Source organism: Octopus bimaculoides, chromosome 20 (assembly GCF_001194135.2).
Source record: "Octopus bimaculoides isolate UCB-OBI-ISO-001 chromosome 20, ASM119413v2, whole genome shotgun sequence".
NCBI classification, from domain to species: Eukaryota; Metazoa; Mollusca; class Cephalopoda; order Octopoda; family Octopodidae; genus Octopus; species Octopus bimaculoides.
The window spans coordinates 8,392,015-8,408,770 of NC_069000.1; the positions used below are offsets into that span (position 1 = coordinate 8,392,015).

General features: G+C 33.9%; 1 protein-coding gene across 8 annotated transcripts in view; it reads right to left on the bottom strand.

Annotated features, from left to right (window-relative positions):
• LOC106877583 (piezo-type mechanosensitive ion channel component 1) overlaps positions 1–16,756 on the bottom strand; it is a 141,934-nt gene that overhangs the window by 62,427 nt on the left and 62,751 nt on the right. For all 8 annotated transcript variants that reach the window (XM_052975090.1, XM_052975089.1, XM_014926523.2 and 5 more), the window contains 3 exons: positions 2,226–2,285; positions 1,457–1,596; positions 151–299 (listed from right to left, as the gene is read on the bottom strand). In XM_052975090.1, coding sequence (XP_052831050.1) covers positions 151–299; positions 1,457–1,596; positions 2,226–2,285 — 349 coding nt within the window. The remainder of the gene's footprint in view (positions 1–150; positions 300–1,456; positions 1,597–2,225; positions 2,286–16,756) is intronic.

Genomic DNA, 16,756 nt, shown 5'->3' on the forward strand with positions numbered 1-16,756 from the left:
TATATATATATATATATATATATATATATATATATATATATATATATATGGACACACATGCACACACACTTATCAAAATAAAGAAAATGATAAATAGAATTTTAGAGTGCTACTACCAATAAAACTCACACACTACATGACAATACTTACATTTCTTTTGAAAGGCCTGTTGAATTTCGCCAGTATTCTGGGAACTGACTGAACTGGTAGGTGTATATTATGCAGAGTATAGCCATTGAATAAATGATGACAACCCACCAGAAAATATACATTGTCAGACGCCATATGGTGTAGGAGAGCTACAAGCATACCAATATCACAGAAGGTTAGAGACACACAGAAAAGGTTTCCAAACTTTGAAGGAGAGATATTGTAATTTCAATCAGCATGAAAAACCATTTTATTTTACTGAAATATGACAGGCAATTTTTAAACCAAGATAACCATTATTTAATCAAAGATACCCATAATTTTTAATCAAAGATTATCTGTTAATCCCACTGATGTCAATCAGGTGGTAGAATAACCATACTTTTGAGAAAAACTTTTTTTTTTATCTATTTTATGTCTTACTAAATTTAGGATCATTAGGATTGTCCTTAGAATGTATGTAGGGGTCTCAGAATTTTTAGAAAATGAAATAGTGGATTCCACACCAAAATAAGTTTAGGAACCACTTGCCCTTGTGCATCTGCCACATAAAGCCTGCATGTGATTCCACTATACCTCTTGTACATCCAAAGCTTACACTGGGTTACCTACTGCATTTTGAGGAGGAGGAGAAGTGAGCCTAGACTCCTACCTTTATACTAAATTCTTCATTAAACTAATCACTAATTCTTAATTTTGCACCTTTGTACAGCCCTCACAAGTCCTTCATCAACGCTTCATTTCCTCAGTAGCCATCACTTGACTACAGGTGAATATTCACAAATAAAACAAACACATTATATAACAAATATTTGAAAGTGTAAATTAATAAGCATTCTCAGAATGAAAATGTTGACTACTCATATTTTTAATATTCTTTCGTCATAAACAGAAATTTCACTCCTCAAACAATTTCACTTAATTTGTTTAATAAAAAAGATTAAATTCTGCTCACAGTTAAAATGAACGGAATGAATCTGAACGTGTGTTGCAAATTGAGTAAAACAAGTTAGAGATGGATGCAAGGGAGCTAACTCTATATGACTTAAAGACAACACTCAACGAGTGTGTGTGTGTGTGTGTGTGTGTGTGTGTTCGCACAACTGTAAATACTATCGATATGTTCGACTTATTTATGCCTTCATTTATTTATTTTTACTTTCCACCAATTCAATGGATACACACACAATGACTTTGTACATGATTTAACATTTTCTTTTCAATTAGGGAGAATGGAGAAGCAAATTCTAAAGCTGAACTCTACATTGCATGCCATCAGAAATGTCAAGAGAGAATATGTCCTTACCTGGAACAGAATAACAAAGTAGAGGAAGAAGATCAAATAGATGAGCCTGTAAGCTACTCTGTCTTGTATTGCGATTGTTAGCATCATTCCAGCACAGATGAATATCCAGTATTTGCTAAGCAGTGACCATATGTAACGTCCTGCATGAAAAGAAAAAACAAAAATAAATATATCAAGATATAATAAACTGAGCATAGCATGAAGTGGCCAGCTACATTTAGAATCAGTTAACTATCTACCTACCTATCTATATTTACAAATATCTACTTATCTATATTTACACTCTGCAGAGTGGTTGGTGTTAGGAAGGGCATCCAGCTGTAAAAAATCCTGCCAAAACAGTCACAGAAGTCTGGTGCAGGCTTCAGCCTGGCCGGCTCTTGTGAAACCGTCCCACTCATGCTAGCATGGAAGGCGGTTGTTAAATGATGATGATGATACACACACACAAACAGAGAGAGAGAGCGGGGGGGAGAGATGCTGGTTATAAATGTGGTTGACCATTTCATGCAGACAGGGATGAGAATAAGACTTGTAAAGACTGAGATAATGATCCTCTCAAGGAAATCTTCCCAATGCACTCTGCAAGTTAATGAAACATCATTGAGACAAGTGGAGAGGTTTAAGTATTTTGTTGTCAAATTCACAAACGATGGGAGGCAGTAGGCTGAACCGGATTGTAATTTAGGTAAAACAAAATCCTTATAAGATGCAAAGTTGATATATTTTAAAAAGTAATGGGTAAGATAAAATGTGTAAGCTTACATACCAATATGTTTAATAGTACTCCCATCATAACCATCAACAAATTCTGAATCCATTGGAGAATCTAAAAGAGAGGACCCATAACGAAGAAAACAGTTCATTAGTAAGAAGAAAATCAGTTATATCATTTTGTAAACAGATATTGTATTGAAGGACATGAACTAGTATAGTTATTTAATATATGGAATAGAACAGAATATTTATTTAGCATATGGAGTAGAATAATTACAATTCATTACAACTGATTGGTTAAATTATATATTTATCCAAATTATTATTACTGTGTCTAGAAACTGAAGTCAATGACATCATCTACTAATGTATTATCAGAAGCCAGAGGGATGAAAGAGAGGATTCATCTGAGAAAAATATTGAATTCAGATTAAAGGATGTTCAGTTTAACATTTTAATGTTTAGCAAACAGTCATGTTGATTAAGAAGAGAAATTCACATTCTGAAAAACAGGACATGTTGTTGCCTTAAACCATGACAAACTAAGACTGCAACTAATTAATCAACGCCAGACTGTGCAACTCTTCTCCAAAGCAGCAAAAATATGGCCAACTAATTCAATATATTCTTTTACATTCGAAGGAAACTTCCTAAAGCATTTAGGATATGAATAAAAGGGTTCTAGCTATGAATTAGAATCTGGATAAATTTTCTTATTTAACTTTGCAAACATAAATCATATTTTTTCCTCTAGCTATTGAAATAAGGGGAGAATGAAATTAGGGTAGGATTAAAAATCAAGTGTTCGATAATAAAATCATGGATATTAATTTGAGACATTTGATAAATAAATGAGTTATTTTCAAAAGATACATTGACTGGCAAAAAAAAAAAAAAAAAAAAAAATCAACAGAATAACATGCAAGAAGAAAACAATACAAATAATACATTTACACAGATATGAGTATGTGTGTGTGTATATATGTATGTGTGTATACATATATATATATATGTATATATATATACCAATGAATGAATCTATATATATATATATATACATATATATATGAATGAATGAATGAATGAATGTGTGTGTGTGTGTGTATATATATATATATATATATATATATATAAATATATATATAAATATATATATGTATATATAGTTGGAATTTACAATAAAAATTAAAAAAACGCAAAGACGGGTGTGTAAACAGCAAACAGATGTATTAGTTTAACGCTCGGGAAGTGAGAAAGGTTTTTATGTTTCAAGCCTACGCTCTTCAACAGAAAGGAACACAGAAATGAGCAGATAGAGAAAATAAAAAAGGTTTGGTGGCTAGTGATGAATCATGGCGAATGCCAGACAGGAGAGTTAAGAAGAAGGGAAGATAATAAAAAAAAAGTAGTGGAGATCCCAAAATGAAAGTGCGCATGTGTGTGTATGTGAGAGTGTGTATGTCCGTGTGGATAGGGGCTGGTGACTTTGACGTGTGTGTGTGTGCGCATGTCTAGGTGTGTGGATGATGGTATGGGTGCTGGAAAGTGATCAGTGCTATATATATATATATATATATATATATATATATGTATATATATGTGTATATATGTGTATATATGTGTGTATGTATGTGTGTGTATATATCTATATACACATGTGCATATGCGTATGTGTGTTTGTGTGTGCATATGTGTGTGTATATGTGTGTGTGTGTGTGTGTGTGTGTGCATGCATGTGTATATATATATGTGTGTGTGCATGTGGATTAGGCAAAAAGAAGCATAATTCGATGACAAATAGGCAAAAAAATTAGGGGATTCCAACAAGGATATTGATGAAATAAGAAAGAATCAGTGAAGTGAGTGGAGGCAGTCGATTAATCAGCAAACTCAGCATGTATTTGATATAAACAATTTATAAAATCATGCAGCTTCGTTAGAAAGGCAGTTGATTGCAATAGCCAACTTATGACGGATATTCTGCTCAAAGATCCCAACTGAAATAGTTTCTATCACAAAAAGAGTTTAGAATAGAAGATGTTAATAGAGGGGGAAAACAATTAGCATAGATACTCTTGACAAACAGCAAGTGAGCTTTTCTGTAACCAAAGCTGCAAAGAATATGTGAACTGGAATAAATACTGCCAATGGTTAGCACAAAATTATTTTCAGCCAAAAAGAATAAAAACTTGCAATGAATGTTTATTGGATATTTTGAAATTGGTAAATGAAGGAATGAAGTAAAAATTCAAGTAAATTAGATTCAGGAATTCGTCTACAGTTGTTGTCAGTTTAATATGAGCAGATCTCTAAAATATCACACAAGTTTATAGCAAAAATAAAACACACAGCATAAAAAAAAAACCTCAGTGAAAGCTGTAGGTTATATATTGGGGAATAAAGTTGGAATGAATCTATGAAATGAATCCAATGAAATGACTATTTTCTCCAAAATATTGGGAGTATTTTGATAAATAAGTAGGTACTAACTACTGATAGCAGTTTATATATATATATACATACACAGTAGTACCTCAGTTTTTAAACAACTCTGATCGCAAATAAATCGTGCTTCATGTAGATAGATAGATAGATAGATAGATAGAGCATGATTTATTCGTGACCAGAGGCATTCATAAACCAAGGTACTACTGTATTAAATGAATATGAGAAAGACAGAAGAGAGTATGATTCAGAAACTGAGCTTCTACTGTGTATGTATGTATATATATATATATATATATATATATTATTACAATTAAAAGGGTAAAGGATTATCAATTTATTAATAAATTAATAATTAATCATCTTTACCAAGCCCTTCGGTATGTAAGCACCATTATCAGTGTGGAACTTATTTAAAAGTTCTTATACATTTATAAACAAAATTAAGGGGTCAGCAACAGGTTGCTTCACCACATACCGAAGTTCAAAAATAGCAGCTAAAAATGCTGAAACTCCAACAGATAGCAGTTACCCGCAACTCACATAGGCAAAACAAGAAGAAAAATAACGAACTAAACTATGGCTAGTTTAGTTCGTTATTTTTCTTCTTGTTTTGCTTATGTGAGTTGCGGGTAACTGATATCTGTTGGAGTTTCAGCATTTTTAGCTGCTATTTTTGAACTTCGGTATGTGGTGAAGCAACCTGTTGCTGACCCCTTAATTTTGTTTATATATATATACATACATATATGTATATGTATATATATATACACAGAGAGAGAGAGAGAGAGAGAGAGAGAAAGAGAGAGAGAGAGAGACAATAAAATACCTATTGAATAATAATTTCTGTAATAGGTTTCAATACTTAAACAAGATTTAATGTGTGTACATATATGCACAAATGCTTCAATGTTTTCCTTATTTCTTTGACATTTTCTTTAAGGAAAGAACTGGTTTCTAAGAAACAAAGCTCTTTCATTGACTGTAGAAAAAAACCCCAACACAAAAGAGACACATCTTGAATACTGGAAAAGACTCACTTTCATTCTTCCACTTACAGACTGAATGTGCAGTATACAGGTTGGTCGATCCCTTTCTTTACTTCAAAACCTTAGCTGTCCCAGATTATTAACATTTAGTAACATAAACTAGTGCACCAATGTTCATTGGTATAAATGTAAATTCATAATCGAGATAGAGAAGTAATAAGTTTTGAAGCAGTTGACAATAAATGTTGTCTTTATTACCAAACTTGAATGAAATCTCCACTTTGCACATCATCTGAGCAACTAACCTTTACAACAGTTCATAGATTTGGGTATTTTTTATTTTTTGTGTGTTCTGTCCTAAACAACAGTGTCAGACCTGATATGTTTGTATTTAGCAGAATATTTTATGGAAATATTCCTTATGTGTTAATGAATGAATTTAAGCAAAATCAGAAACACCTTTTATATTTATTTTGGGCATTCTTTCATAGAGATGGTACTGAATAGGAATGTCATATCTTGAAGAAATGCTTGAGTACCTCTTCGTCCACAGATATAACATTATCAATGCCATCGACATTTTTGGACATATCTTGCAAGTTTAGCAGCTTCGCTTTTGTGTGTGTGTGTGTGTGTGTGTGTGTGTGTGTGTGTGTGTGTGTGTGTGTGTGTGTGTGTGTGTGTGTGTGTGTGTGTGTGTAGCTTTGAAAATGAGTGTGTAAGTAAGGCTATATGACAGTGTACATAATATGAGTGTTGTGTGTGTGTGTGTGTGTGTGTGTGTGTGTGTGTGTGTGTGTGTGTGCATGTGAGGCTTACCGGTAAAAGCTAGTATATGGTTGCTTAATAGGGGTGGAATGTTCTTTTCATTTCTCTGAAGATAGGAATAATAATTTTTTTGATAGAGAGAATTCGTTAAAAAGATCATAGAACCATGGGATTCTTATCCTAAAAAAGAACTGGAGAAATGAAGAGAACATTCCAGTCATATGAAGCAACTGTATACCTATGTTTGCCCACTGCAGTATAGATATGTGTGTATATATTTGCATGTCAGTGAATCTATGTTGTAGGTACGTGGTTACATATCAGCCTATCTGGCAGTATTTGTGTATATTTATCTGCCTGCATAAATACAGAGTCCACCAAAAACATGTATGCATACTCCAGGAAAGGAAAAATCTGTATAAATATTTAACTTGTATAAGTACCCCTATAAATATAAATGCCTATTTCAATGTTTTATCAAATTGTAACAAGACAGAATAAATTGCAATGACACTGAATTAAAATATTTACACAAATTTTTCCTTTCCTGAAGTGTGTAGACATTTTTTTGATGAACTCTGTAACGTAGGTATGCGAGAGTATATATATGCACTCGCCTTCCATTTATCATCCCCTAAAAACAACCAGTGTTTCACTAAATAATCCTCACCTCTTCCACCTAATTACATAACTTACCTTGGGCCAGGGCAATAAATATGTCAATAATGGTTGGAACACGAACAGACAACTTGGAATTTTCTATGGCTTAGGAATGAGAAGAAATAGTTGGTATGTCAAGCAAAACAACCAAAAATTATTATATGCTAAGAAGTTTAGAATTTTAAAAAAAAGGGGTCTGAATTTTTAGTTCAAAGCTTTAAAATGACCATACAAACACTTTCAGATTAAAGATTCAATACCCACTTAAAATATATCACACACACACACACACACAGCAATAGAATGGAAAGGCTAAAGAAATTTCAATAGCTGTTTTTTGTAAAATGTTGATACAGTATTTTAACACAGTCTGTATGAATTCTTCTCAAATTCTAGGCATGTCAGGATAAGAAAAAAAATCAAAACTAATCATAGACTTTTGTCAATAATTAGCACAGATCAGATTTAACTTCGTCTAAAAAGAACTTGTTCAAAACATAAAATCAAATGGAAACAGGATTTTCAAACATTTTGTTTTTTACTATATACAAAATTTTGATTAGAAGTCGTAACCTAGTCTTTTTCTTTGATCTAATAACACCAAAGAGAGAGACCAAGATTGTGCCAGTCGCTTCCTAAGATGGAATTACTATTCTTTGACGTCATCCTTTCTCCTACATTAGAGTCTCTATGTCTTCCATCACCAGTTCCACCAGATTTTGGAGATAGAAAGGTCTGTTTTTTTTTCAATAATAATTGGCCAATAATATGCCACAAAGGAAGCCAAATATTGAACTTTCAATGACACTCATACCAGTGGTGGTAGAACAGAATGTAAAAGAGAGTTGATCAGAGTAACACTGAATGATAACAGGCAGGAATCACAACATCACAAGTTCAAACTCTACTAGTCACTCTCTATTAAACAGAGGAACAATTGTAACTGTTACGGCTAAGGGTTATCATTCCTTTCCTTGATTTCTACATGGAAAGAGAGGATGCACTCTTCATGTGAAGAACTCCAGAAGTTGAGGTCAACTTAATCCTAAGAAGAAATTAAAACAACTTCAATTGCCAAACACTTGGGACAAAGGGGAAAAAGAAAGCTAATGTCATTGGTAACAGTTAATAAGAGTAGATATTTCTCAATTTCATTTCGCCTTTGTGGGCTAAGAATGAAGCAGACTTCAGAGGAATTAATGGACCTCTCAGATTAATGGCAGGCAGGGCCAAGAGTCATTTGTTAAGCCAAAATCTTTCATCAATTATTTTTAAATGAACAATCTCGGTCATTATTGAACCACAACTTGTCAATATAGGTCAGTGACAAGTTATAAGTATAAAACCAATACCAAATAAATAGTCATGTGAGACAGAGTGTGTGTGTGTGTGTAGTAGTAGTAGTAGTAGTAGTAGTAGTAGTCGTCGTCATCCATCGGTCTTGAGAGGCCATGGATCTGCGCCCAAAGAAATCGTGTCAGTCATATATATACATATATATAGTTTCAGTCACACATTCAATTTCACTCAGCTTTACATGATACATATTTTGTTATTGAAATTTAAGCCATCTGTATCTTCCCATCTTTCACACACACACACAAACCAACACACACAACTGACGTAATTTTTCTACTTTTACTTAGTCATCAAACATTATTCAAAACTCAAAGCTGGGAATACAACACGACAGTAGACTATTTTATGTATGGCAGTCACATATACACCTATCTATAATACATAGAGATCATTTAGCAAAATTTATAGATAAATCAATATATTTCTATCAGAATGAGTTAGTAAGGAACAGTTAATAAGAATGAAATACTACATTAGCACCAAGATTTACCCAACTAAACATTGAACAAAACAAAAGAAAAGACAGCATAATCTATATACTAAAGTATAAATATTTTGAAATTAATGAAATTAATTAACACCTTAGCTTTCAGATTATTCTATCAAATGTAATGCTTATTTACTTATATCATTTTGAATTAATTAGGTATTATCTCATAGCTTTCGGTGATATGAGCTATTTATTTTTAAAATGACAGTGTAGGGTCAGTGTGAGAGGCCAGATCTAGCCAGTTTGAACATAAGACAACCAGAATATATGGCTGGTTTTAACACTAACAGGTTAATTATGTGGTTGGTAACTAAAGGTCATATATTTGTAAATTGTCAGCTTTTGAAAGAAGTGTCAAAGTCCAACAAAGAAGTCCTGAATATTTAAACATTCAGTAACTTTAGATGGATTGGTTCATGTATGTGTATATATATATATATATATATATATATATATATATAAGCAATGTTAATTCTCTAAATGAAGTATTAACAGTAACTGCACGATAAAGTGTAGTATATTGCCACTTAAGTGTGGCTGACCCCTAGGGGTGGATGTTACTGTTGCTTTTAGCCCCAGGAGGACATCAAGCCAGCTGGAGGAGATGTCCTCCTGGGGCTAAAAGCAACAGTAACATCCACCCCTAGGGGTCAGCCACACTTAAGTGGCAATATACTACACTATATATATATATATATACATATATGTGTGTTTGTGTTAAATATACCACATATGAAGCAATCTAATTTAATAATTCTAAAATTTCTCTAGTTTTCTGACTTGTTTTATCAGCATCAGAAATTTACTCACTGATTTTCCATGCTAGGACATGTCTTGTTGCACAAGCATGGAAAGCGGATAAGTGCAGTCTTAATCTTCTGCACATAGATACACCATGCCAACCCTAAGCTGCTTCTGTGAACAGAGACCTTGAAAATATCCTTCTATAGGGACATAACAAACATAGGGACATAACAAACATAGGGACATAACAAACATAGGGACATAACAAACATAGGGACATAACAAACATAGGGACATAACAAACATAGGGACATAACAAACATAGGGACATAACAAACATAGGGACATAACAAACATAGGGACATAACAAACATAGGGACATAACAAACATAGGGACATAACAAACATAGGGACATAACAAACATAGGGACATAACAAACATAGCAATTTAGTCATTCTGCCTTTTATCGTTGCCAAAACACTCACTACAGATCGCACAGCTAAAAAAAAACCCAAAAAACCCCACCAAACTTCTACAAATGTGAAACTTCACAATCTCTAATGAAGTTTCCAGGTGACAACACATGACATAACCAAAAGAAGTACCTCAAAGGCTTGGATTTCTCTTCAGGCCTAAAAAGTACATCAGTTGTGACCAATAGCAGTGAAACGCACATTTGAGAAATGATTTACAAATCTAGGGTATTGCAGTTAAACTGATAAAATATCTACTACACACACACCTTAGACTGGAAAAAATAGCCATGTGACAAATTTAGTAAAGGTTGACTCATTCACAAGCTACAACCGCAAACCCATACATAAGGCTTTTCCTTCCTGTTGTTTTGACTACCGCAAACCCATACATAAGGCTTTTCCTTCCTGTTGTTTTGACTACCACAAATACTATTACAATTTTCTGAACAATCAAGTGGTGTACTGCCATCTCTTTTACTTTATTCCATCTGGGTCACAACACAGGCTTCATATTATATACTAATGATGATGTCACTCAGTACTAATTAATCTATGTGCGTTGTCGAACTAACACATAAATCAGGTTTGTTGTTGAGTGCTTCCTGTATTTAATTTCACTGATGCAAAAAAACAAAGCATTTAAAAAGTATTAGAAAATGCTGCACTTTTTCTTATTTCCTTTTTCCTCGGAGAAATTAAAGAATATTCTACAAAGAAACGGAAATAAAACAAATAATTTTACCACCCACACACCCAGTCAAAATTAACAATAACAAAATTGAACTATTAAGCTTACAAAGACAGAACTTCAATGATAAAAAAAAAGGGTTTAGTAAAACAACAAACATCAAATAACATAAATACACAGACAGGTGCATGGACAGCAATGTGGTACAAAGTTTGCTTCCCAACGACATGGTCTGGTTTCAGGTTCAGTCCAACTGTGTGGCTCTTGCGCAAGTGTTTATCACTACATCTCCAGGTCAACCACAGAAACTGAAAGAGGCCCATCATACACATACACACAAACCAAGCGAGAAGTCCTTTTTACTGACCCTCACCCATTTCCAAGCAAGTATTATTACTTCACCGTGACCAGTCAAGTCTTCGTGGTAGATTGGAAACAAATGATAACGCTCGTATGACAGTGACACTTATTTACAACAATCACAAAATGTCAATCAAAGAGGCACAAACACACACATATATATGACAGGCCTTCTTTTAATTCCATCTCTGTCAAGTCCCCTCACAAAGGCTTTGATTGGGCAAGGGTTGTAGCAGAACACAACTGCTCAAGATGCCAACAGTAGGGCTAAACCTGAAGCTACAAGGTTGGGAAGTAAACTTCTCTAATACAACCATGCCTTCACATACTGGACTATCATTTTCTTCTCATCAAAATACTGGGGATATAGACAGGATTTAGGACACTATAATTGATGATGAAGTTAAAGATTCTGTATTCTTGAGGACACAAGCAAAATAGATGGATTCAAAAACTCCCAATGATGTAAGTAGATTTCAAATCCTTGGTTGTAGTTCCATTCACTTTCTACTAACAATTATAGATGTTTTCGATCTAGTTTGGATTCGTTGCAATCAAATTTGAATTCTTTGAGTGCAAAGAATTCAAATTTGATGGCAAAGAATCCAAACTAGATCAAAAACATCTATAATAAACAAAGCTGATAAAGGCATAACATGCATCACAGCTCTCACCATATTCCCCACGAAATTAATATACTCATCACTGATGATAAATCTATTCATGATAACAATGATAATGATGATGATAATCATTACTGATGGATAACTAATAATGAATGATCAAACAATTCTATTAATCGTGTATGTACGCATGTCATGAATATTTATGCTTTTGCTCCCAGTCCTGCTCACTTAATTAATTAACTAATTAAACAGCCATCCCAAGTACATACCAAGATAGAGTGAGGGAGGAACAGGGGCAGAAGTTGAACATCAGTACATTAGCACATTCGCAGACGTCTGTAACTTTATCAAACATACTAACATTTTTTGTGTGGAAAGTTTCAAAGATAAAGGTTCAAAACTTGATTGTTCTGAAGAAGATACTTTGCACCAAATTTTCCCTACCCACAAAATAAAAGAGCATGAGATTTAGCTGCTATTTCTAGCAAACCAAGTGAACATGTAGATGTCCGCTCATGACATGATGATGTTTGTGGAGTGGTGGAAAAGGTTGTGGTGGTGGTGGTGGGAATCTGAAAGCCATGGCAACAGAGGGTAATTGTGATATCTGTGATTGTAGTTTCTTTAGCTCAACTAATAATAAAATTCCAAATAGTAACATTGACTTTTATCTTCAACTTGTCTCAGTTATTGGATTGTGGCCATGCTGGGGCACTGCCTTGAAGGGTTTAGTCAAAACAAATCAACACCACTGAATTTTTTTTTTTAAATCTAGTAGTTATTCTACAGGTTTCTTTTGCCAAACTGCTAAGTTACAAAGGACGTAAACAAATCAATGTGGTTGTCAAGTGGTGGGAGGGGGAGACAGACAGACAGACAGACAGACAGACAGCTCGACAGACAGAAAGATAGCTAGACAGAAAGATAGCGAAACAGACAGAGAAATAGCCAAACAGACAGAGAGATAGCTAGACAGAAAGATAGCTGGACAGACAGGTGGCCAGCCAGATGGCCAGCCAGATGGCCAGCCAGATGGCCAGCCAGATGGCCAGCCAGATGGCCAGCCAGATGGCCAGCCAGATGGCCAGCCAGATGGATGGACGGAGAGACAAACAAAGAGCTCATACATTTTCCAACAAGCAAATTCACTTACAGGGTATTGGTTGGTGAGGGCTTATAGTAGAAGGCACTTGTCCAAAGTACTGCATAGTGGGACTGAACCTGAAACCACGTGGTTGCTAAGCAAGCTTCTTAACCACACAGCCATATCTGTGTCTATACACAACCATGCCTGTGTTGCCTATGTTAAAATATTTTGTATTAAATTAAACTTATGGCAGGTTAAACTAAGGATTGACCAGTGTATGTATATATATATTAAACATCTTGATATATAAAAAAAAAAGTGCAGGACCAAAGCCAGATTTAAGCATAAGCTAATTAAGTTATGGTTTAAAGCATTGCAATTAGCTTTATTATATTTTAAGTAATGATTTAACCCAGTGTGACCATGTTGGAGCACGTTTTCGAGGGGTTTTCATCAAACAGATCAAGCTCAGGACTTCCGATTCACATAATATCATAAAACAATAATTTAGTACTAATCCTATGAAACATCAGAGACTCTAGAAATTAGAAATTTCACAGTTATTTTTATGATGAAGCATTTTGATATGTACGGTTATTACCTGCTTAACAATAAGAGGACATTTTGATATGCTATTTACTGGTTAAATGGCTATTATTAGCAGTTCAATTAGCTATTACTAACAGTCCAATCAGTTATTATTAGCAGTCCAAAATAAAAAAAAGAATCTCTAAATACACATTTGTTTGACTGTATCCTTCTGAAGGTAGGACTATTCAATTGAAATACAATGGGTTTTTTTTTAAAACCCTTCTGCAATGTTAGAAGGTCTCCTTGTCTCTTTCCATTCATTTTCAACTTCTGTACTACAATGCTTCAAGCAAACTGTGTGATGCTTTTATTATTAGCTATTTGCTGCCATTGGCATGGAATTGGCACAATTATTCAAATCCTTGCCTTTCCATCCTTTTAGCAAGGTCAGTAAAGTACCACTCAACAAAAGTGGATCGTTGGAAACATTAGAAGGCTGAGTTTTGCAGTATCTGTTTCAGATCTTTGCATTCTAAGTTCAAATCCTGCACTGAACTACTGGGGTGGTAGACCTAATCCTTTGTCTGGGTTTAGCAACATCATGTGGCCCCTGCATGGCCACTTAGTTACAAGCATCCAGGCCAGGTGTCTGGTTTGGGGATACCTTTGGTGCCAAGTTAGAATGCAGTCTGCTTGACCATTTACATTTAAGCAGTTTAACCTCATCTCTAACCTTAACACCTAATTCTAACCCTCATCTTAAACTCTAACCTTAATCTTAAACCCTAACCTGACGTAACACCATAATTTCCTCCATCCTTCTTCCCATCCACTATTCCTGGAGGCTCTCTAAAGGGTCATAGGCACTACCCTTCCCTCCAAACTAATAAATAAACAATATATAAGTAGCTCCAATACAAAAGTGAAACTGAAACCCAAGCTTTTGGCCACACCCCGATGTAATCAACTTACCCACTCCCTTGAAATTGCTGGCCTTGTGCCAAAATTAGAAATCAGTATTAGTAGAGTGTGATAGTTAAAGTCCCAAACGTGGACAATATAAAAATAAAATTCACTTAAAAACAAATCAAACTAAAATTGATAAAATGTGGAAGTAAGTTAGCTTTAAAAAAAAAAATCAGATTAGTCACATCAACAAAACAAAATTAGAATAAAACAAATAATTAAACAGAAGACTACAAGGTGGCACCTCCATACCAGCACTGTTAGAGTGCTATTGATTTGTTTTGTTTTTTGTTTTGTTTTGTTTTTTTTTGTTTTTTTTTTGAGGGGGAGGGTTTTAACAAAACTACTTACTTGGTAATCTATAACAATCAACTTAATTGTCTTTTTGCGTGTAGAGCCCTACACTGAAAGATAATTTCTCAAAAATCAATTAAATAAATGATAAATAGTTAATTAGAGGGGTGGGGAGAAGGGTGAACCTATTTAGTGCAGAGTAAAAGAAATCTAATTAGAAATATTTACATAGTTGGGAGAGGAGAACATATATCACAATTACTAATATTTTTAATTGCTTCAGCGAGTAAGGAAAACAACTCAAGACATGTTTTAATCTCATTAAACCTTCAAAGTAGTTACCATACTTGTCAAAATGATTCGAATAATTAACCCAGGTTCTCTTTTCAATTGTCTTTTTCTCTCTAATTAAATATTATCTGTACAAACAAATAATGATATCTGGAAAAAGTAAAACTCATTGAAAACCAAAAGAAGATGGCAACTGGAAAGATAAGAAAAGAGAATATATAAGAAGCTTAACCTGGAAAAAAAAAGAATTTATATTTTCCATGATTGTTTTCAAAGATTAATAGAATTATTGCCGCGACCATATAAAACAAGGAACGTGTTTACAGAAGAGCATACTGAATACAGTCATGGAACAGAAACAGAGAAACAAAATAATCATCTTTCATATGGAACAGAAGGTAATAATTCCAAGTTGCTGGGGAGTCTATATATATTCCCATAGAGTAGCCATTTATTCAATGTATGCATAATATTACACAACATTACATTTTCACATAACCACATCATTTCATCAGGCAATATTGAATATTTTACTAGCAAAATCAACGATTGATTTTGCTATTATAGCCATCAGTCAAAGGGGATGTGTGTGCATGTATACACACACACACACACACAGACAGATATATACGAGAAAAATGTGTATACACTTCCTGCCTATTTATATGGGTTCTTATTCTTATCTATGAGTTTCCACTACATTATACTTACATGTCTAATTAGAAGGTACTAATAGGGATATCAAGTCTTCTAATTTACTCTCTAGACATTTAAGTAGTGTTAATCTTTGTATTCATATGTTTTGTGACATGGGTACACACATCTGGTGCAAAATGGTTCTTATTTGTCTACCTTCAGTCAAGTGAGGGTGTTCAGGATTCTCCCATAACAGTATAAAACTCATTTAAAAATTACATAAATTATAATTACATAAGATAAAATACACAAATAAATAGTGGGTTGTGGTTATATAAGAATAACCTATCACAGAAATATATGTTAACACAGAACGCACTCCATACTACTCAATGTAGATGCAATACTTAGTATGTTTTGAAGACCATTCGAAGACGAAGGGGATGGATGGAGAAGGGCTGTCTTCCAGTAAATTCGCAGAAAGGTGGGGAAGAGTGGTTAGAATGGGTTGGGTAAATTGGTCTTCCCAGAATATGTATTTATCAGTTGAATGTTCCTTGTTTGAAAGACATACACACACACACACACACACACACACACACACACACACACAACAACAACCAAGCAACCACGGGGGATTTCCATAAATGAATGAGATCAACAATAACAATACAGCAAGAAAGTATCCTCAAAATTAGGGAGCAACTACAGTTATTTTGTTGTTGTTTTTTTTTTTTTTTTTTTTTTTTTTTTTTTTGGAAGCATCAATTACACAAAAACATGAAACAAAGCCAGTGACTTAAGAAATACAGAAATAGGAAGTTGTGATGTTAGTACCTTTCCCAAGAACAATAACAGTGTAGATGAACCAGTGGAACTAAATTGCAAAACCAGTTTGACAAAACATAACCGAGCATCACATCTCTCAACAAAATAAGAATGGTTTCTTTCTGGTGTCTTGAAAGCATGCTTAGATGAACAGTTGTAGAATGTAAGCTTTTTTTTTTCCATGAAAATTAAATAAAGTGAAGCAATTTCACAATTTGGAATCAATGATAAGGATTTCTTATATTGGCCATTTAGTCAACTCAGTAACAACATCTCAAAAGACTTACTTTGTTTTATCCAAAAACAATGCAATAAAGCGCAAACATGAATACTTTAAACACGAT